This window comes from Schistocerca serialis, chromosome 4 (assembly GCF_023864345.2).
Source record: "Schistocerca serialis cubense isolate TAMUIC-IGC-003099 chromosome 4, iqSchSeri2.2, whole genome shotgun sequence".
NCBI lineage: Eukaryota > Metazoa > Arthropoda > Insecta > Orthoptera > Acrididae > Schistocerca > Schistocerca serialis.
In genome coordinates, this window is record NC_064641.1 from 328,025,910 (window position 1) to 328,049,651 (window position 23,742).

Consider the following 23,742-nt stretch of genomic DNA (forward strand, 5'->3'; position numbering starts at 1 on the left):
GACCGTAGGATCCTACGCAGTGCCGTAGGGGACCGCACCGCCACTTCCCAGCAAATTAGGGACACTGTTGCTCCTGGGGTATCGGCGAGGACCATTCGCAACCGTCTCCATGAAGCTGGGCTACGGTCCCGCACACCGTTAGGCCATCTTCTGCTCACGCCCCAACATCGTGCAGCCCGCCTCCAGTGGTGTCGCGACAGGCATGAATGGAGGGACGAATGGAGATGTGTCGTCTTCAGCGATGAGAGTCGCTTCTGCCTTGGTGCCAAAGATGATCGTATGCGTGTTTGGCGCCGTGCAGGTGAGCGCCACAATCAGGACTGCATACGACCGAGGCACACAGGGCCAACACTCGGCATCATGGTGTGGGGAGCGATCTCCTACACTGGCCGTACACCACTGGTGATCGTCGAGGGGACACTGAATAGTGCACGGTACATCCAAACCGTCATCGAACCCATCGTTCTACCATTCCTAGACCGGCAAGGGAACTTGCTGTTCCAACAGGACAATGCACATCCGCATGTATCCCGTGCCACCCAACGTGCTCTAGAAGGTGTATGTCAACTACCCTGGCCAGCAAGATCTCCGGATCTGTCCCCCATTGAGCATGTTTGGGACCGGATGAAGCGTCGTCTCACGCGGTCTGCACATCCAGCACGAACGCTGGTCCAACTGAGGCGCCAGGTGGAAATGGCATGGCAAGCCATTCCACAGGACTACATCCAGCATCTCTACGATCGTCTCCATGGGAGAATAGCAGCCTGCATTGCTGCGAAAGGTGGATATACACTGTACTAGTGCCGACATTGTGCATGCTCTGTTGCCTGTGTCTATGTGCCTGTGGTTCTGTCAGTGTGATCATGTGATGTATCTGACCCCAGGAATGTGTCAATAAAGTTTCCCCTTCCTGGGACAATGAATTCACGGTGTTCTTATTTCAATTTCCAGGAGTGTATTTCATGATTTAGCCATAGGACTTTGAAAAGACATTTCCAAAACTAGCCATTGCTAAATTAAATGTAGATGATACCTTTATCATCAGCGTTAAAAATGCAAAATTATTTGGAATAAGTACTGAGTCTCAGCTGAAAAGGTGTGAACATGCAAAAATACTGACAAACAGAATGTCATCAGAATGTTACATGCTTAGAATCCTGTCATTAGAGTGTGACAGATAATGTCTTTTAGTAGCATATTATTCACATCTACAATTCACTCTGAGTTGTGGAATTCTTTTATGGGAACAAAGGCAAAACGTGTGAACCTAGTTTTCAAACTACAGAAGATGGGAATAATTATAATGACCACAAATAGTAATTGAGCTCACTGTAAGAATCTATTCAAAAGACAGGGGATGTTAACCACTTCATATGAATACATAAAAAATACTGTAGCATTGAGCATTGCTACTCAGACAGCTCTGTCTATAGGCATGGAACAAGATCTAGACTGAACTTACATTCACCACTATAAATTTAAAACTCAGAACACCAATTTCTAGCAAAAAATAAAACTACTGAATACGTCACCCAAAGTAATGAAAGAAATTACTAAAGAAACCTATTTAAAAATGCAGTTCAAAAGTACCTTTTGGGCAATACATTCATTACAGTGAAGGATTATTTAGAAAAAATAGATTAGTGGTTTGGTAAAAAAAGTAATATAACTAAATAATAATAATAAAACATCTATCATTACACTTTCACAAATTTTCAACCTTATTCTCAAAACCCTGCAAATATAGTACTAGCATCTTCTTCTCTTTCTGTGCTCAACATCTCACTCATTACAGAGGAATGCTGACTCAGTTTTCAAGGCTAGTAAATGGGAAGTTGTGATACACAAAATGGAAAAAAAATTTTCATTATGGTCATGATGTCAGCTAATAGCATGTATAGTGTTACGTTATGGAATGATGTGTGTGGGATTTGGTATGACTAGAGTGAGTAATGAATGAATAGTGTAACACTGAAGGAATAGTGTAGCACTAGCCTTTTTCATTATTAAATAATTTCTTAGCAGGACAGTACTGCACACTAATGATAAACCAACTGAGATTGTGCTGTTTTAAACAGACTGGCCTTGTATGGGAGGATAGAGACTCATATCTCCATCTGGCCATCCTGATTTAGATCTTCTGTGGCTTCCCTAAATTATTTCAAGCAAATGCCAGAATGGAACATTATAATGAAAAGGAAAGTTGCTACTCACCATATAGCAGTGATGCTGAGTTGCAGGTAGGCACAACAAAAAGACTCTCACAATTAGCTTTCAGCCATTAACGCCTTTGTCAACAATAGACAACACACACACACACACACACACACACACACACACACACACACACAGAGAGACACACACACACACACACACATGCGCGTGCACGCGCGCGCGAGCAAACGCTGTGCGTGCAAGTTGCATTTGCCTGATTTTGTGTGTGTGTGTGTGTGTGTGTGTGTGTGTGTGTGTGTGTTGTGTGGGTGGGTGTTTTTGTGTGTTTGTTGTCTATTGTTGACAAAGTCCTTAATGGCCGAAAACTTTAATTGTGAGAGTCTTTTTGTTGTGCCCATCTGCAACTCAGCATCTCTGCTATGTGGTGAGTAGCAACTTTCCTTTTCATAGTAATGTTACATTCCATACTGGATTTTCCATTGTTTGAGAAATGCCAGAATGATTCGTATTATAAGGACCTGGCGAACTACTTGCCCCTTCTTTGTCTAACTAGAACTATAAGTATATAAATGACTGTACAAATAATCTTATTTTTTATGTTCTTTAATTGTAATACCATGTGTCCAATATACTTTGTAAAAGTGATCCATAGATGAATAGAACTACTACCACCACTACTACTGCTGCTGCTGCAATTGCTGTATGTAACTGTGATCTCTTGGGAAGAAGGTTGTAACCAACAAGTGAAAAAATTTTGTTATTGACTGGCAGTAGAGATATGCTCCCACACTGTCTTAAAATAAGGATCAAACTGTTTTCACAATTGTGGGTTCATTGAACTGACACACTCAAAAGAAGTGTGAGGCGGAGAACGAAAAAAATAGAAACAGAGCAGACAATTTATTTTGAGACCACATGAGTGCTGTAAACTAAACACATTCTGTATATCTATATCTACATCTACATCTACACTCTTCAAGCATCCTTGCGGTGTGTGACAGAGGGTATTTCCAGTACCACTTGTTTTCTCCCTTCTCTGTTTCATTATTAAAATGTACCTGAGAAGAATGACTGTTGATGAGCTCTAATTTTCTCTGATTTTTCTCATTGTAACCACTCCACCAGACACATATGGAAGAAAGTTATAATACAATGCCTGACTCTTTTTGGACATACAGTCTTGAAATTTCAAGAGTAAACCTCTCCATGATGCATAACACCCCTCTTGTAGCACCTGCCACTGGGAGTTTGGTGAGCATGTCTGTAACACTCTTGCAGTAACTAAATGATCCCATGACAATGGCCTTTCGGTATCTCTTCAGTTAATTGCTCTTGGTGAGGGTCAATGGCCAATGAAGAATACTCAAGAATCAGTTGAACAAGTATTTCCTAAGCAGCTTCTTTTGTGGATGAACTGCATTTGCTTAAGATTTCCCCAATGACCCTCAGGCTGGCACCTACTTTTCCTATAGTTGGTGTTATATTGTCATTCCACTTTAGGTTACTCTGGGAGCAGTGGAATAAGTAAGGTTTTACCCTAATACCCCCCACCCCCCAACCCCCAGTCCCCCCCACAAATAAATTTTGGGGAACTTTGTTTACTATGAGGGTGGTTTGAAAAGTTCTTGGAACAGAGTAGAGAAAAAGTACTTACATCACTGAAACATTTTTTTTACTTTTGAAGGTAGTCTCCTTGTAGATTAATGCAGTTGGTCCAATGATGTTCCAGTACCTTGATCCCATCTCAAAAATGAGTTTCCTGCAGGCCTGCAAAATAGTTGCCAACTCCGGCTATCAATTCTTTATTTGAAGTGAATCTTCATCCACCAACAAAAATTTTCAGTTTTGGGAAGAGATGGAAGTCTGACAGAGGCATATCAAGTGAATACGGTGGGTGTGGCAACAATTCATACCTTAGTTCATGTAATTTTGCCATGACGGTGGCGCACGATTTTGATCCAGCATTAAGAGTCATGGCACCTATTTTGCAGATAATTTTTTCATTTCTAATTCTTCAGTTAAAATGTGATATACCCTTTTAGATGACATCTGGCAAGCATGGGCAATTTCATGCACTTGCAATCGGCAACCCTCCATGACCATTTTGTGCACTTTTGCAATGATTTCCGGAGTAGTGACACATCTTGGCTGACCATTGCGTGAATCATCATCCAAGCTCTCCCAACTAAATTTAAATTCGTTTGTCCACTTGGCAACAGTTGAATATGAAGGAGCAGAGTCCCCCGGTGTATTCTGTAAATCGGCATTAATGTCCTTTGCTTTCACACCTTTCTTTACAAAGTACTTAATCACTGCTCAGATCTTGATTTTTTTTTCCATCTTCACAAATCAGTACACGGGAACAACAGCTGCCACAGCTCTCTTCCAAGAGCACTGATGGGGCACGTGTTTACAGGCAATAGTCCATTGAATATCACGTGAATAACTCATTGTGCTAGCGCTGACCTCTCGTAGTGACTCCAAGAACTTTTCTAACTGCCATTGTATTAAACCTTTACAGAACAAATATGAAAACAGTAGATATCCACACACTATAATTCAAGTTACAAATGAAATAAAACCACCATCAGGAGCACTCCTTGTAGAACAAACAATACCCTCAATTTTGTAAAGTGATGCTAAATGCTAAAGCAAATATGTCTTTCAAATTCTCCTACACTTATCACTCAAAAATTTTTCAGTAACGCCATCCAAGTTAAAAGAATGACAAGTTTCATGTACAAAACTGCTAAAGCATGCACTTTGGACTTGGACAATGAGTTTCTAAGAAACATTTTCATTAGTTTCAAGTTAGAACATGATCTTTCCGCTGTATCAAAAGAAAAATCATCCTTAAAAATGAGAAAATACCAATAGCCAGATAAATCATTTTCTTCTATCATTCCACAGACAATGGTGAAGATTAATTCTCCTGCGGTAGTTGATTTACTGACTCAATTACCAAAAATTAGCTTCAAAAAATTCACCACCAACCTTTACATGAAAATCATGTGCTACCAAGAATGATAATAATGTGGTTTACTCTGGTGCCCAAATCTTTCATGCCGTATTTGAAGAGTATCAGTAGCTCCTTTTACAACAAAAGACTTTTCTCGATTAATCACCAACACTGCAAAATTTTTTTTTTCCCATTATGCAGATGAAACATTTGCAATCTGACCCTATGGAAGGGACAAACTCCTTGACATCCTTTCATATTTGAACTCCATACATCCCAACATCAAATTCACAATGGAGAACAAAGCAGGAGGAAGATTACCATTACTGGAAATCATGGTCAACAAAAGATCTGATGGCATCCTGGGACACAGTGTGTATCAAAAGAAAACATGCACTGACCTGTATTTGCATGCAGACAGCTGCCACCAGCCTTTGCAGAGGACTGGGGTACTCAAAACACTAGTACACAAGGTGCGCACCATTTCAGATACAGAGAGTCTGCCCCAGAAGCTGGAACTCCTCAGAACTGTATTCTGAGAAATCAGATACCCACAATGGTTCACTCTCCACCCAACAACAGTACAACCAGTGGGGATGGAAGAAGTCATGAAGGAAGAGGCAGCCACTGCCTTTATACAATATGCTGGTGCACTATCAGGAAAAATTGGATGCATATCAAAGAAGTATCAAGTAAGAACTGTCTTTCACCCATCCAATAATACATAAGCATTATTGGCAAGAGTTGAAGATGATCTACGTTTGCAGAAGGCTGGCATCATTCTGGGAAGACATATATTGGACAGATAGCATGCACCATTGAAAATCATTGATGAGAACACCAAAGATACACTCGATTGATGTATCCCAACAAGTTAGCAGTTGCAGAGCATGCAATGGAGTACAAGTGTACCACGATCTTGGCACAGACTTCCAAATAATGGAACAACATAGTTAGAGAGGCCATAGAAAGTTGCACCAGGGACAATCTCATCAACTGACATTGCAGTTGTAGTCTTAGTAAGGCTTGGGAACCAGGACTGAGTTTAATTAAGAAGACTCTCAGTGAACAAAGTGATCTGGCAACCATGGCGGACAGAGAACTTACATCATTGCTATCACAGACATTGGCTCTAGATCCTCTGCAACTGCTGACACGTGGGGGTAGACTGTGGAGGGAGCAGGTTGTGAGGACAGGGGATATTAGTCAGAGGCTTACCCTCAGGAGCTCAGTTTGTCATCACACCTGATTATGGTGACAAATCTGATCACCAAAATAATGTACCCGTTGGACACTACAAACTAGCAGTACACCTGTTGACTGTTCAATGAACAAATACACTGGGAGAAACTGAAGAATCATCACTGGTATGCTGTCTCTGTAAAACAAAAATATTTTACCATTGTTTTTGATACTTTGGTGAATACCTTTTTCTCCAGTCTTTCTAACAGAGAATGAATTAAAAGCACCATTTGGACTGTACCAAACATCTTCAAAATATCATCTAGTACACCTTTTTCCATAAAAAGTTTCAACATCAGTTTGACCACTTCCAAATACTTTGATGTGCACATTATTCTATATATATCTAAAAACAAAGATGATGAGACTTACCAAACAAATATTCATATCATTATTCTCTAGATTAGATTAGATTAGATTAGATTAGATTAATACTAGTTCCATGGATCATGAATACGATATTTCGTAATGATGTGGAACGAGTCGAATTTTCCAATACATGACATAATTAGGTTAATTTAACAACATACTTAAGTTAATATAACAACTTTATTTTTTGTGTTTTTTTGTTTTTCTTTATTTTTTTTTAAATATTTTTTTTTTCTTAATTTATATCTAAAAATTCCTCTATGGAGTAGAAGGAGTTGTCATTCAGAAATTCTTTTAATTTCTTCTTAAATACTTGTTGGTTATCTGTCAGACTTTTGATACTATTTGGTAAGTGACCAAATACTTTAGTGCCAGTATAATTCACCCCTTTCTGTGCCAAAGTTAGATTTAATCTTGAATAGTGAAGGTCGTCCTTTCTCCTAGTATTGTAGTTATGCACACTGCTATTACTTTTGAATTGGGTTTGGTTGTTAATAACAAATTTCATAAGAGAGTATATATACTGAGAAGCTACTGTGAATATCCCTAGATCCTTAAATAAATGTCTGCAGGATGATCTTGGGTGGACTCCAGCTATTATTCTGATTACATGCTTTTGTGCAATAAATACTTTATTCCTCAGTGATGAATTACCCCAAAATATGATGCCATATGAAAGCAATGAGTGAAAATAGGCATAGTAAGCTAATTTACTAAGATGTTTATCACCAAAATTTGCAATGACCCTTATTGCATAAGTAGCTGAACTCAAACGTTTCAGCAGATCATCAATGTGTTTCTTCCAATTTAATCTCTCATCAATGGACATACCTAAAAATTTGGAATATTCTACCTTAGCTATATGTTTCTGATTAAGGTCTATATTTATTAATGGCGTCATACCATTCACTGTACGGAACTGTATGTACTGTGTCTTATCAAAATTCAGTGCGAGTCCGTTTACAAGGAACCACTTAGTAATTTTCTGAAAGACAGTATTGACAATTTCATCAGTTAATTCTTGTTTCTCAGGTGTGATTACTATACTTGTATCATCAGCAAAGAGAACTAACTTTGCCTCTTCATGAATATAGAATGGCAAGTCATTAATATATAATAAGAACAACAAAGGACCCAAGACTGACCCTTGTGGAACCCCATTCTTGATAGTTCCCCAGTTTGAGGAATGTGCTGATCTTTGCATGTTACGAGAACTACTTATTTCAACTTTCTGCACTCTTCCAGTTAGGTACGAATTAAACCATTTGTGCACTGTCCCACTCATGCCACAATATTTGAGCTTGTCTAGCAGAATTTCATGATTTACACAATCAAAAGCCTTTGAGAGATCACTCTCTCTCTCTCTCTCTCTCTCTCTCTATAAACGCCATTATTTCTTCGTCAGACAATTGTTAGCCTCATTTTCATAATCTGCCACCACAATACCACTCCTTTTAATATACTACACGCAGTTTTTTCTAAATTTTCCCGAATTTCTCCGTCCTTTAACGTGTTTTGGCGGCAACACAACCAACTAACCTTTATGCACATCGTTGTCTACCAACCCAACATAGCCCAGCTGTAACCAACACCTTTTCGCCTTTTTTCATTCCAGATCTCCAGTTTCTTTCCGGTTCACCTTTATCTCTCCCCATATATTTTTATTTTCATTTTCATTTCACTTCATGTTACACTTTCCACCTTCTAATACCATGTCACCCTCACAACACCATGGTGTCTGTATGTGTGGATGGATATGTGCGTGTGTGCGAGTGTATACCTGTCCTTTTTTCCCCCTAAGGTAAGTCTTTCCGCTCCCGGGATTGGAATGACTCCTTACCCTCTCCCTTAAAACCCACTTCCTTTCGTCTTCCCCTCTCCTTCCCTCTTTCCTGATGAGGCAACAGTTTGTTGCGAAAGCTTGAATTTTGTGTGTATGTTTGTGTTTGTTTGTGTGTCTATCGACCTGCCAGCGCTTTTGTTCGGTAAGTCACCTCATCTTTGTTTTTTATATATAATTTTTCCCACGTGGAATGTTTCCTTCCATTATATATATATATATATATATACATATATATATATATATATATATATATATATATATATATATATATATATAGAGAGAGAGAGAGAGAGAGAGAGAGAGAGAGAGAGAATAATGATATGAATATTTGTTTGGTAAGTCTCATCATCTTTGTTTTTAGATATATATAGAATAATGTGCACATCAAAGTATTTGGAAGTGGTCAAACTGATGTTGAAACTTTTTATGGAAAAAGGTGTACTAGATGATATTTTGAAGATGTTTGGTACAGTCCAGATGGTGCTTTTAATTTATTTATATATATATAATAGAGGGAAACATTCCACGTAGGAAAAATATATCTAAAAACAAAGATGATGTGACTTACCAAATGAAAGTGCTGGCAGGTCGACAGACACACAAACAAACACAAACATACACACAAAATTCAAGCTTTCGCAACAAACTGTTGCCCCATCAGGAAAGAGGGAAGGAGAGGGAAAGACGAAAGGAAGTGGGTTTTAAGGGAGAGGGTAAGGAGTCCTTCCAATCTCGGGAGTGGAAAGACTTACCTCAGGGGGAAAAAAGGACGGGTATAAACTCGCACACACACATATCCATCCACACATATACAGACAAAAGCAGACATATTTAAAGACAAACTCTTTGTCTTTAAATATGTCTGCTTGTGTCTGTATATGTGTGGATGGATATGTGTGTGTGTGCGACCCTCAGGATCATTCTCCCCATGTCTGTCAGGATAGGGGCATCTATAGCCTCCCTGGCTTTTTGACACATTTCACATTCTCTACTATTTCATATTATCATTCAGTTCTGTATCCAAGTAGAGGTACATGGGGTAGAAGTCTTTAGTAAACCAAAAAATACATCATTCTCAATGACAGTCGTACTGTAATTAGGAGAAATATGTGATATTGCTGGTGCTGCACAAGGCTGAAAGCAATGGATAACTACAGCCATAATATTTCCCAAGGACATGCAGCTCTACAGTATGGTTAAATGAGGATGGCATCCTCTTGTATAAAACATTCCAGAGGTAAAACAATCCCCCATTCAAATCTCTGAGTGGAGACTATTCAGGAGGATGTCATCATCAGGTAAAACAAAACTGGGATTCTATGGTCAAAGTATAGAATGTTAGATCCCTTAAACAGGCAGGTATGTTAAAAAATTTAAAAAGGGAAATGGATAGGTTGAAGTTAGATATTGTGGGAACTAGTGAAGTTTGGTGGCAGGAAGAACAGGACTTTGTCAGGTGAATACAGGGTTATAGATACGAAGTCAAATAGGGGTAATGCAGGTGTGAGTTTAATAACGAATAAGAAAATAGGAATGCGCTAAGCTACTATGAACAATATATGGAATGTAGTGACTACATTATCATAGCCAAGATAGACACAAAGCCCATGCCTACCACAGTAGTAAAAGTTTACATGCCAACTAGCCCCACAGATGACAAAGAGACTGATGAAATGTATGATGAGGTAAAAGAAATTATTCAGATAGTTAAAGAAAATGAAAATTTAATTGTATAGGGACCAGAATTCGATAATAAGGAAAGGAAGAGAAGGAAAAATAGTAGTTGAATATGACATAGGGAAAAGGAATGAAAGAGATCTTAACAGGGTGCAATTTAATCACGACTAACACTTGGTTTAAGAATTATAAAAGAAGGCTGTATACTCGTAACAGACCTGGAGACACCAGAAAGTTTCAGATTGATTATACAATCAACGGACAGAGATTTAGGAACCAGGTGTTAAACTATGAGACATCCAGGGGCAGATGTGGACTTGAACACAATTTATTGGTTATGACTGTAGATTCAAATTGAATAAACTGGTAAAAAGTAGGAAAAATAAGTTGAAAGAACCAGAGGTTGCTGAGAGCTTCAGGAAGAGCATCAGGTAATGGCTGACTAGAATAGGGAAAAGGAATGCAGTAGAAGACAAATGGATAGCGTTAATAGATGAAATAGTGAAGGCAGCAGAAGATCAAATAGGGAAAAAGACATGGTCTAGCAGAAATCCTTGGGTAACACAAGAGATACTGAATTTGACTGATGAAAGGAGAAGATATAAAAACATAACAAATGAAGAAGGCGAAAGGGACTGCAACATTTAATAAATGAAATTGACAGGAAGTGCAAAATTGCAAAGCGGAAATGGCTAGAGGACAAATGTAAGGATTTAGAAGCATATTTCACTAAGGAATAGGTAGATACCACCCATAGGAAAATTTAAGAGGCCTTTGGGGAAAAGAGAAGCAGTTGTATGAATATCAAGAGTTCAGATGGAAAACCAGTACTAAGCAAAGAAGGGGAAGCTGAAAGGTGGAAGGAGAATATAGAGGGCCTTTACAAGGGAGATGATCTTGAAAGCAGTATTATAGAAAGGGAAGTAGACACAGATAAAGATGAGATGGGAGATATGATACTGTGAGAATAATTTAACAAAGCTCTGAATGATCTAGGTTTAAACAAGGCCCCTGGAGGAGACGACATTCCATCAGAACTACTGATAGCCTTTGGAGAGCAAGCCATAACAAAACTCTTCCATCTGGTGCACAAGATGTATGAGACAGGTGAAATACCTCAAACTTCAAGAAGAATGTGGTAATTCCAGTTCCAAAGAAAGCTGTTGCTCACATGTGTGAAAATTACAAAACTATCAGTTTAATAAGTCATGGTTGCAAGATACTAACACAAATTCTTTACAGAAGAATGGAAAAACTGGTACAAGCAGACCTTTGGGAAGATCAGTTTTGATTCTGGAGAAATACAGAAACACACAAGGCAACATCAACCCTCTGACTTATCTTAGAAGATATCTTAAGGAAAGCAAACCTACATTTCTAGCATTTGTAGACTTAGAGAAAGCTTTTGACAATGTTGAGTGGAATATTCCTTTGAAATCCTGAAGGTAGCATCAGTAAAATACAGGGAGAAAAAGGCTATTTACAACTTGTACAGGAATGAGAGGGCAGTAATAAGAGTCAAGGGGTGTGAAAGGGAAGCAGTGGTTGAGAAGGGAGTGAGATAGGATTTTAGTCTATCTGTGATGTTATTCAGTTTATATACTGAGCAAGTAGTAAAGAAGACCAAAGAAAAATTTGGAGAAGGAATTAAAGTTCAGGGAGAAGAAATAAAAACTTTGAGGTTTCTCAGTGACATGACAATTCTGTCAGAGACAGAAAAGGATTTGGAAGAGCAGTTGGATGGAATTGACAGTGTTTTGAAAGGAGGATATAAGATGAACAGCAACAGAAGTGGAACAAGGATAATGGAATGTAGTCAAATTAAATCAGGTGATGCTAAGGGAATCAGATGAGGAAACAAGTCTCTTGACATAGTAGATAAGTTTTGCTGTTTGGGAAGCAAAATAACTGATGGTGGCTGAAGTAGAGATGATATAAAATGTAGGTTGGCTATGGTAAGACAAGCATTTCTGAGGAAGAGAAATCTGTTAACATCAAAGTATAGATTTATGTATTAGGAAGTCTTTTCTGAAGGTATTCATCTGGAGTGTAGCACTGTATAGAAGTGAAACATGGACGATAAACAGTTTATATAAAAATAGAATAGAGGCTTTCAAAATGTGACACTACAGAAGAATGCTGAAGATTAGATGGGTCAATCACATAACTAATGAGGAAGTACTGAACAGAATTGGGGAGACAAGAAACTTGTGGCACAGCTTGATCAAAAGAAGGGATCAGTTGACTGGACACATTCTGAGACTTTGAGGGATCACCAGATTAGAATTGGAGGGAGGTGTGGAGGGGGTAAAAATCATAGAGGGAGACAAGGAGATGAATACAATAAGCGGAGCCAGAAAAATTTAGTTTGCAGCAGTTACTCGGAGATAAAGAGGCTTGCACAGGATAAAGTAACATGGCGAGCTGTGTCAAACCAGTCTTTGGACTGAAGACCACAATAACAACATGGTATTATTTCAAGATACATGATCGTCTCATCCTTCCCAAGGTATGTACAGGCATAGAAAATCTGCAATATATTCCTCTCTGGTGGATGGATGGATAGATGGATGGATGGATGAATGGATGGATGGATGGAGAGGCTTGTATGGGCACACGACGGCTAGGTCTTCAGCGCCCCCTCAGTAACAGATTGACATGGGTGTCAAGAAAATACTCAGAACAGTAAGATAAAACAGAACGTAAAACACAGGTAACAAGGTTGGAAAAATATGTGCCTACCCACACCAAAACATGGGACGAAGCATACAGTCAGCAGTAAAACATGGACAACACAAGAAAAAAGTGGTAGAGGGAGCTAAGCCAATGTAGCATATGGAAGTAGCTGGCTGACCGCAAGCAAAATGGGAGGAGCCAGCCACTTTGCAATACACTAAAACCTCGAGCCTAAAAGTTCAGGCCAGAGTCCAGACACATCGCAAATCTTTAAAACCCTAGACACACACGTCTCATCATTAGCTAAAACACAGGGCAGATCCCCAGCAACTTGTGCTTCTGCCCTTGCATCACAGTATAAAATGCAGTCTATTAAAATGTGCCAGACAGAGATGTGCACACCACAAACATCACAAAACGGGGATGCTCCCCCCGTAATAGAAAGCTATATGTGAGAGGACAATGCCCAATCTAAAGGCGCGTGAGGGTCACTTCCTCCCACCTGAGCAACCAGCAGGAGGAACACCATGGCCGAGTTGTTGTCTTCACCAACCGCAATTTATTGGCCGTCACCACCAGCCATTCTTCCTCCCACAACTCCATGCACTTCTTGTGGAGTGCAGAAATGACATACTGCAAGGGAATAGGACACTGGATCACATCCTGCTCTCTGCAAGCCTCCTTGGCAGCCCAATCGGCCTGTTCATTGCCCCATATACCTACATGACCAGGCACCCAGCAGAAGGACACCTCCTTACCCTGCCATTGGAGCAAGTACAGTTGGTCATATATCAGCTGGACCATCTCCTCAGTTGGGTACAGATTCTGCAATGATTGTAAGGCACTAAGAGAATCGGAGCAGAGGAGAAATCGATTGCCCCAAACACGATTCATCTGCTCCAGTGCCTTCAGGATCACATGGAGCAGGAGAGGCAATCCTGTGCGCGAATCCCATAGGGCCGCATCGCTTGTTGCCGGTTATGAAATAGCTGTGCCAGAGGAAGCTGAGCAACGGTATGGTATGCAGGTGTGTATGGTGTGGACAAAGTTTTATACGCCTGATGCACCGTAAGTAGCCGCCGCCGCATATGAAGTGGCAGTTCACCAGCCTCTGCACAGAGGCTAGTTCTGAATGCCCCAGTGGTCAACTGAAGCCCAACATCTTTAAGTAAGAAGGCCTCGCAGACCCATACACCATGCACCCATAATCGAGCCGAGATCACACAAATGCCCTGTAAAACTGGAGCAGACAAGTCCTGTCGGCTCCCCATGTACTGTGGCTAAGACATTTTAAAATACTTAAAGCCTTAAGTGACCGTCATTTCAGGTCTTAAAGAGGAGGTAACCACGTAAGCTTCAAGTTAAAAATGAGCCCCAGAAATCTCACCGTGTCTTTAAAAGTAAGGACAGTGTCCCTCATCCTCAATGCAGGAAAGGTTAAATTTGAACGAGAATGGTGAAAAAGAACACATACGGACTTCTCGGTGGAACACTTGAAACCACTCTTCTGTGTCCAATCATCCAAACGTCTAAGAGTAAGTTGCAACTGACGCGTTGTCATTGCAAGGCTTGAAGAAGAGCAAAACAAAGAGAAATCAACCACAAACAAGGAATACTGGACAGGACTTTTCACTATAGAGGTAATGTTATTAATAGCTATGGAAAAGAGAGTCACACTTAAAACGCTACCCTGAGAGACACTGTTCTCCTGCTCAAAGCGGTCAGACAGGACGTCACCAATTCGGTATCTAAAATATTGTGGCAAGAGGAAAGACTGAATAAAAAGAGAAAGACAACCACAAAAATCCTATTCGTGAAGCTGCTCCAGGGTGAGATGCCTCCAAGTGGTATTGTAGGCCTTCTCGATGTCAAAAAATACACCTAGAAAGTGATGACAGCATAGGAAAGCTTGTTGTATAGCCGCCTCCAGGAGGGCGAGGTTATCGAAGGTGGAATGAAACCTCCTGAACCCACACTGAAAGTGACTAAGGAGTTGCTGGGATTCTAACATCCAGACAAGGTGGCGGTTGACCATCTGCTCCAAGGTCTTTCCCATGCAACTTGTGAGGGCAACACTACGGTAGCTACTCGGGCTCGTGCGGTCTTTCCCAGGTCTTAAAAAAGGAATTAAAACTGCCTCACGCCATGAGTCAGGAAAGTGACCTGACGCCCAAATGGCGTTAAAAAGTGTGAGGAGGATTTCTTTGTTGTGCCTTGTGAGATGCCGTAGCATACTGTAATGGATCCTGTCATGACCAGGGGATGTGTCATGAGCTGCAGACAATGCAGACTCCAGCTCCCACATAGAGAATGGGCAGTTGTAAACTTCATTAGAGGTGGACCTCTCAGCAACCGCTCTATGGCACTGGAAACACGGATCCTGACTGGTTGTTGCAGTAACCATGGTAAACTACTCTGCCATAGTCTGGGCAATGTCTTGCGGATCCATATGGAGAGTGCCGTTATTCATTACAGAAGCCATGGGGCACCTCCCTCCTCTCCTATAAATTCTCCTGATGGTCTCCCACACAATGGAACTTTTGGTGGAATGATTAATGGTGTTCAGGAACTGTTGCCACGACTTCTTCTTGCTCTCTCGAATAATGCGGTGACATTTTTCCCCCGCCACCCAAAAGGCTGCAAGATTCTCAGCAGTTGGCTGACCCCGGAACCTACGCAGAGCCACATGCCTGGTCCTGATTGCAGAGTGGCATTCAGCACTGCACCAAGGGACAGGTTGTCTCTTTTGGTGGCCTGTGGACTGTGGAATGGATGCTGCAGTGGCGTGGTGGACCGTTTTGGTAATATGATCAACTCACACCTCAAAATTCTCACAGTGTTCAAACCGGACCAACTGGCTATAAAGTGTCCAGTCGGCCCCACTGAGCACCCATAGTGGTGGTCTCCTTTTGGGGCCCATGCCATCTGGCAGATGAATCCAGATTGGGAAGTGATCACTGCCATGCAAGTCAGCGACCACTTCCCATTGAGCACTGGTGGCAAGAGCTGGAGAGCAAAGCGAGAGATCAATGGCAGAGAACGACCCAGTCACTGTGCAGAAGTTAGTGCTCTGTCCTGCATTACGCAAGTAGGCACATGATGACAGGAGAAGCCTCTCAATTGCTCTACCCCTGGGACAGGTAATTGCAGAGCCCCAAAGCACATTGTGGGCATTAAAATCACCACAAATAAGAAGGTCGGTGAGGGCCACTTCATCAAGTGCATGATGTGGGGGCAAGTTAAGAGAACACACAGTCAATGGATGACGCACGTGCATGGACACAGCGACGGCTTGTAAACTCATCGTAAGCAAGAGGGGCAGGGAGTGGTAGTCCGTCCTGATGAAAATACCTATGCCTCCTCTAGCTCTCTCTTCACGCAGGTCATCCTTTTTGTGGAGTGTATAGCCTCGTAGCTCAGGGGAGTAAGATGGATGGAAATAAGTCTCCTGGAGATACAGACACAGAGGTCTACCCTGAGGGAGTAGACGAAGTACCTCCACGTGCGTCGTGAACCCCTGCAAGTTCTCTGGGGAAGAGTCAAATGAAGCCTCACATAAAACAACATCTGCATGGTCAGATGGTTTACCACGTGATTTGACCCACTGTTACTGCTGTATAGGAGCTTTTTGCAGTTTGGTGGTCTTTGGGGGAGCCAAAGTGGGATTGGTAATGGCTGTACTGGGCTTCGGAACAGCCTCAGCTGTTGGAGGTGCCAGGGGCTGGCCCAAGTTTGCCACTGTACCTTTGTCTGCCATTCGAGTAGGGGCAACAGGCTCTGAAACACTGGCTGCGTTGCAAGTGCATTGACATCTGCAGGTGTTAGTGCCAACACTCACCACCTCTGTCTGTGTAGAGGCACTTTTGGAGTAGGCTTCTGAACCACGGATGCAAAAGATGTAGCAAATGTGGGAGGTTGCATCAACTTGTAGATCTTTTCGGCCTCACTATAGGGGATACGCTTGGTTGTTTTTTATTTCCTGGAGTTTGGATTCCTCTAAAAATATTCGGCAGTCCCTACTCCATACAGGGTGGTTTCCAGAGAAATTGATACAGGTGGCTGGAGACGGGCAACTAACTCCTTCATGAGCAGCCTTACCATAGTTGCCACAAGTCGCTTCGCCTTTGCACCCTAAGGTGGTATGCCCAAAATGCTGGCGTTTAAAACAGCGCATTGGGCTCGGGAAATAAGGTCTCACACTAAGGCGAAGGAAGCCAGCTTTAACATGTTCAGGAAGTTTCGTGCTACTGAAGGTCAGAATAAAGGAGTCGGATTTGACAAGATTGCCATCAACCCTCTTCATGATATGTTGGACATCAACGATACCTTCCGGAGCCTCCTCATGTTGCAGTTCTTCCTTGGGAATGTCAACTAGATCCCGGCATGTCACAACACCTTTCCTATAATTCAAGGTGCTGTGCAGTTCAGTGTCTATGGCATACTCCCCAGGGCATTTAGCAGATTGGAAGTTAGTTGCATGCTGGGAAGTGGAAGTTTCCACTAGCAAGGCCCCATTATGTAAGCGCTTCACCAATTTTAAGGAGCCACAGATCATCTCCAAACCCTTTTGTATATAGAAGGATGAAACCTTCTCGAAACTACCCTCCTTCCATTTCACAATGAGGAACAAGAAGTGCCGGAGTCAGTGGGACTGACTGCACGAGCCCTCTTACGAGACTGGGTGTTAGAACCTTCCAGCGGCCCATCCTTTCCACTGGGAGGAAGAAAAGAGGATTTTGAAGGATCCATCTTGATCCCACGAGCAGCTAGGGAACTAGAAGTCCACCTAGACAGCCCCATGTGCCTAGGTAAGCCTTATACAACTGAGGTGCGGCAAGTTCCCCAGAGGTTGCCCGCTAACAACTGTTCCACCTCAACAGCCATGCATATTATTAGTGTGCAGCACACCTTGGGATTGAGGGGTTGTTTACAGAGGTTTATTCCATCCTCGTGATTCGGGCAGTCAAGCCAAGATCCCCATTTCCCGAGACTCACAACATTCCACTGCTGCACCGCACAGTGGTCGCTGAAGTATGCTCAGAGCTTACAGTGAATGGGGACTGGCGGTGCTTATCAGTCCCCAGCTCACCAAGCCCATACCCGGCACCTGAATGCCGAGCCCCTGAGGGCTCCTCTCTGGTATCTGGGACCTTAAGACGAAGGGTGTTTGATACCAAACTCGCTGTGTTGGCCTTTTGTTTCCTTGGCCTGCCCTGCCATACTGGATAATGAAACATGACCACTAAATAAATGAATGGAATCTACACTTTGCCAAATAAAATGGTTCTCTTTATGAAGATATGCCAAGTAAAATGGTTCTCTTTATGAAGATACCAATTCAAAATTATATTTTAACCAACCTATTGGGAAATTAAAATTATCAGAAGTTTAATTAAAAACTTATACTAATAATTGTTATGTCACATATTAATTAGATATGCCAGTCTGTCACATCTTCACATGTCCACCTGGCATGATGGATATTGAGAATCAATACTTTGAATGTGTTTATGTGATCTCACTGATTTTATACATGTCAGCACACTTGAAACTGGCCTATAAGATTGGAACAAGTTAGTTTTGCATATGCACTGAATAACACATTATGGACAAGGAAAATCGTTGACAGGTTATCATTTCCAACAATATTTTAACTAATTTACAAGCTCTATGTATATCCTTTGTAAAAAATGAAATTTTTGTTTCCATTTAACTATGTTCTCTGCTGTAGTGGCTATAACTGTTGTTGCTGCTGTGCGGGTTGCATATTTTATTGCCACAAATACTAATAAACTTTTCATTATTTTTTTAGAGAATCTGCTAAGTGTTGATGTCATCATGCTAGCTTCTGCTGCTCAGCATGTTGTGATCCTCAGTGCAGATGGTGATTTATTCTCATGGGGAAGAGGTGATGGTGGAAGACTCGGCATTGGAACTGAGGACGATCGGTTTGCATCAATATTTAGTTGGCCATTTCTTCTTCTGTTAAAATGTAGCATTTTGTCTATTGTGTTCTCATTGCATATAAAGCAGTTGTTGATATCTTCATATTTGATAATGACTGAGCAACTGTCAAACTTCCACAGGAGCCATGCCCAAATTTTTGGAGTCGATTTTTGAGAAAACACAGGCTTCCGAAGTATTGTCAGTTGTCCATTTGTTACAAAGAAAAAATAAATAACATTGATATGGCACAGGTTAGTGGGTGAGAGGAGTGGTCAGATACTGGCCCATAAATATCAGCAACTTAGTATAAACAATATTTATCATACAATTAAAAAATTTCTTTCATCAAGACATTAATCACACTAGCCTGTGGGAACAGTGCTAAATTACTATAGGCCCAGACCATAGACCTTCAAGCCCACAAAAGACAAGCAGACATAAATATTCCAGAGTTCAGATGTGATGTGTGTATCCTTAAATAAAATGGGCATTTAATCCAAAAGCATTAAAAGGTACAATTTAGGAAAATGTGATGTATGTCACCTTGGAGAAATGCAAGACTTTACTTAGACTGAAACAAAAGATATAATATAAACATGATGCATGTCACCTTTAAGAAAACAGAAATTTACTTAGAGAAAATCCAAAGATATAATATGGCTTAGATGTGATGTATGCCACTTTTAAGAAAACAGAAATTTACCTAACATAATCAGAAGACATAATATAGCTTGTACATGATATATACCACTTTAAAAAAAAATGGTAATTTACTTAATGGAACCCAAAGATATAATATACTGTAGATGTCATCCCAGGATTAAGAAAATACAACACATTTAATTAAAACAACCCCAAATTATACGCTAACTGGATATGAGGTGCAGCACCCTTAAGGGAAGCAAGTATTCTTTTGCTAAAACAATTTACATGCATGTCACATGCAGAAAATTACATAACACTGTTTCAATAGGATGGAATAACATATCTGTAGCAGCCAGTGCTAGTTATGAAAGATGTGACTCCAAGTTGGGCCAAAAATAACTGTACAATACAAGATAATCACAAAAGCAATCTATCAAAATTTTTCAATAACCACCACTCCACACTGGAGCCTTAGCAATAGCTTGATATCAATTACTGAAGTGGTGTAACCAAATAACAGGGAGTAGATTTTGATTAAGGCATAAGTTTAAATTCTGGCAGTAAGAATGCCTACTGCTGAGATGATGTTAGTTAGCCTTAAAACAAGATAACGAATCCTCAAGATAATGATATTGGAAGAATCTAAATTACTCACTGGGTCAATTACATGTAACCCTCAACAACCGATAAGTAAGCACTTTAATTGTAGTTGACAATACCAATCATGAGACAACATGCTGCTATACAAGGCAGAATGGTGTGAGTGGTACACAAATTTAAACAGAGCCAATGACCAGCCATTGCCTGGCCTCAGCTAACTTCCATTAACTTACAAGTGGGCTTCTGCACATATATTAGAGGACATAGCATATTAATGTAATTAAGTAAAAGAAAAGGAATGACATACAGACACCATGGGAACAAAGTATTGACATCAGTAGACACAGTCCTGTGTGAATTTATAGTCACTGCAGTTGCCTCTGAACATGAACTGACTTCATGCAAATGACAGGCACATAAATCTTGTACAGATCAGTGACTCATGTGCCCTCAGACAGCCTAACAATGTCAGTTAGACACAGTCACAAAATATCTTAACACCAACAATGGCAATTAAGAAACACCATCAAGGCCAAAATTAAATTCAAACTTTATTTGACTGGTGTTATACAAGAGATACTGGAGAGATAAGATTTGACTCATCTACATTATTGAGCACTACTTGCACATAAATTGTGTGTCTCAGAATATCTGACAAAACACACACACACACACACACACACACACACACACACACACACACACACAAGAACAAGCACAGGCACACTATATGAATCACAAGGTTCAATAACCACTATACAGGCAGATGCACTTACACTAGGTGTACTACCCTACTGTGACACTGGTAGTGAATAGGAATGCAGGCGTATCCACAGGCTTGATAACTACACATTTCCAAAAGTGAGCTTCTTGTAAGCCATTCATTTCCGCAACTGTGGCAGTAAATAGCTAGATATACCAAATAACAGAATACTAACAGAGGTACAGGTATCTCAAATCCATGCCATACAAACACTGTTTACTGCCACCAGTATCCATCAGCAAAGTTCATTACAACAGCCCTTCAGAGCTACTCAGCACAGACTGTCCCTCCATGCTAATCATGCAGGCCCCTCCAACCTCTCTCTTCACTAACGACATGACCTCCAGTGGTCAGACCACTGCCAAAGACGCTGCTACGCTGGTTATACCAAAACACATGACTAAATAATTGATATACCCACTGCATGACACAGATATATTTCATTTATCTTACATACAGTACAATTTATTCCTCTCGTTTACAAATAAGGAAATTAATCATGTTTTGCCAACCTCTGCTCACCAAGAGTTGGCACTCTCCATACACTAAGTTGTGCCTCCATACATCTTACATACACCTTAAACTCCCCAAGTTTACCCTATACACCAAACACTAATACCCCAAAAATTCTTATAAACTTCACACGGAAATTAGACATATATACACACGTTTGTACACACCTATTAAACTCCTTTTTCTATGAACAATTACAGCTCTGTCGTTTTGTAGCCCCAGTAATTTTGCCAATACAGGATACACATTTGGGTGTGCACTTTCAGAAGAGGGTTTTTTTATTTCTTCATTGACTTTAATAGATATTTCATCAAGCTACAGTCCCAGATCTTGTAATAATAATCTTATAACTCCCATCCTGTCACTTTTTTCTTTCATTTATCATCTTCTCTGTACAAGTCTTCACTGCATCCTCTCTTTTTACTGTGGTTACCAGTTGACCTGGTGGAAATCCACCACCTCAATGAGAAACAACTTCAGCTTGCTTCCTGTCATTCATTCTAATGGTGAGTACCCTGCAAGCATTACTATTAACTCTATTTGATATGCCTTCAAATGATCTGACAAACTCCAACCACTTAGAATGTTTGTTATTTAAATACATTCTACACAGGCAGCTAATTTGTTGTATATAGTACTCACACAGGTTACATGTTGGATGGTATACTGATATATTTATGTGTTTGATACCTTGATTATTCATGAAATCATTCTACACTCTATATGTAATTTGTGATCCGTTGTCAGATAATAGCCTCTCTGGCTAGAAATCCTTTTCCAGTTTGAGAATAAGAGTTTTCCTGTTAGCTTTCTATATTGAATGCAGTTTGATAAACTTTGAAAACAAATCAATAACCATAAATATATACTTCATACCACCTCAACCATTTGGGAGTGGCCCAAAATTGTTTACAGCCAATAGCTCACTAACTTTGCTACGGATGGTACCTCGAATTTCCCCCTGATGTGAGGTAGTGCAATGTCTCTCCCACTTGCATTTGTCACAAGTGGCCAACTGAGCACACACCCATCTTGCTAGTTTTTTATGTGCACATACTCCTCAATGATTTCTACACTCTTTTGCAGAAAACGAGGTATAGAGGGCGAGCAACGATGGATGCCCCAGGAATGAACTCAGAAAAGCCTGCAGTTCTTGCAACAACAAGGGATGCAGCAGGTCTGTAGCAGCTCTGACAGGACCCTCCATGGGTTGGATGACATGCTGTGGGATGGTGTGGCCCAAATACTCAACAGACGGTTGGAAAAAGTTAGACTTTGACAGATTGCAGTCCAGACTCACAGGTGCTCTGAGATTGTTCAGGTGGTCACTCGTATTACGTCTGGTAATGACAACGTCATCCACGTAGTTGAAACAGTGCAGAGTAATGGACATGACCTCTTCCAGATAGTGATGAAAAATTGTGGGGGCACTTGCCACCCAAAACAAAAGCCGTTGGTATTGATACAGGCCAAAAGATGTATTAAGATCTGTGATAAATTGGACACCTGGTGTTCCAGCCTCCTCTTCTGTGTGTGTTAGAACCTCCACCCAATGAGCTTATGAATTTGCAGCCCTCAGCAGCAGCTCCAGTGGCCCTCCAGACATCAGGCATGCCCCTTGCCAGTTCAATGTCTCCTGCACAGCCTCAGCCTGTGGTGGAGTTGCCTCCACCTTCCACACTGCCACTGGACATCACCTTGGATCCCGGCTTCTATTGCCCATTGCCGATGCTGTTGTCTAGTGCTCCAAGGCATGGGTGTCGGGGTACTCCTCATGCAAGCCACTTTCACCCATATTCTAAGGTCTCCAGTGGCTGGGAGTTGCTCTCCCCTCTTGTGTCTGAAGCCTCCAGAGGCTGCCATTGATGGATGTGTGTGCAATTCTCCTCTGTGCACTCTACTGGCTGATTGACAGCTTATAGGCTCAGCCAGCCTTGCCCTCAGTTACATGTTGACATTTAAACTAGGATTATCAGACCAGTAGTGTAGCCACTCTGCCACAAGCATCTTTTGTAACAAGTTATTTCTAAATGTAAAAACCGGAGGGACTGTCATTGTCTCTGTGTGCTTGTTGGAATATACATATGTGAATTTGTCTGCTGTTCTATTTCTTAAAAAAATTGTTTTCTCTGTGTTTTCACTGTCTTCAATATCTGGTTACTGAAGCTTACATGTTATCAGTAGTATTACTTAAAACAATAGTTTTTCTGTATCAACAATATATCTGTCAGTAATTTTGTTTATTCTGTATAAAACTTGCAACATGACATGTCTGATAACATCAAACTAATCTAATTAAGCAATAAATTGGAAATAATGACCAGTTCAAACTAA

The 23,742-nt window shown here is 40.8% G+C and overlaps 1 protein-coding gene across 2 annotated transcripts in view; it reads left to right on the forward strand.

Annotated features, from left to right (window-relative positions):
• Positions 1–23,742, forward strand: part of LOC126474952 (serine/threonine-protein kinase Nek8) — a 321,061-nt gene that overhangs the window by 178,848 nt on the left and 118,471 nt on the right. For both annotated transcript variants that reach the window (XM_050102469.1, XM_050102470.1), the window contains one exon: positions 18,754–18,889. In XM_050102469.1, coding sequence (XP_049958426.1) covers positions 18,754–18,889 — 136 coding nt within the window. The remainder of the gene's footprint in view (positions 1–18,753; positions 18,890–23,742) is intronic.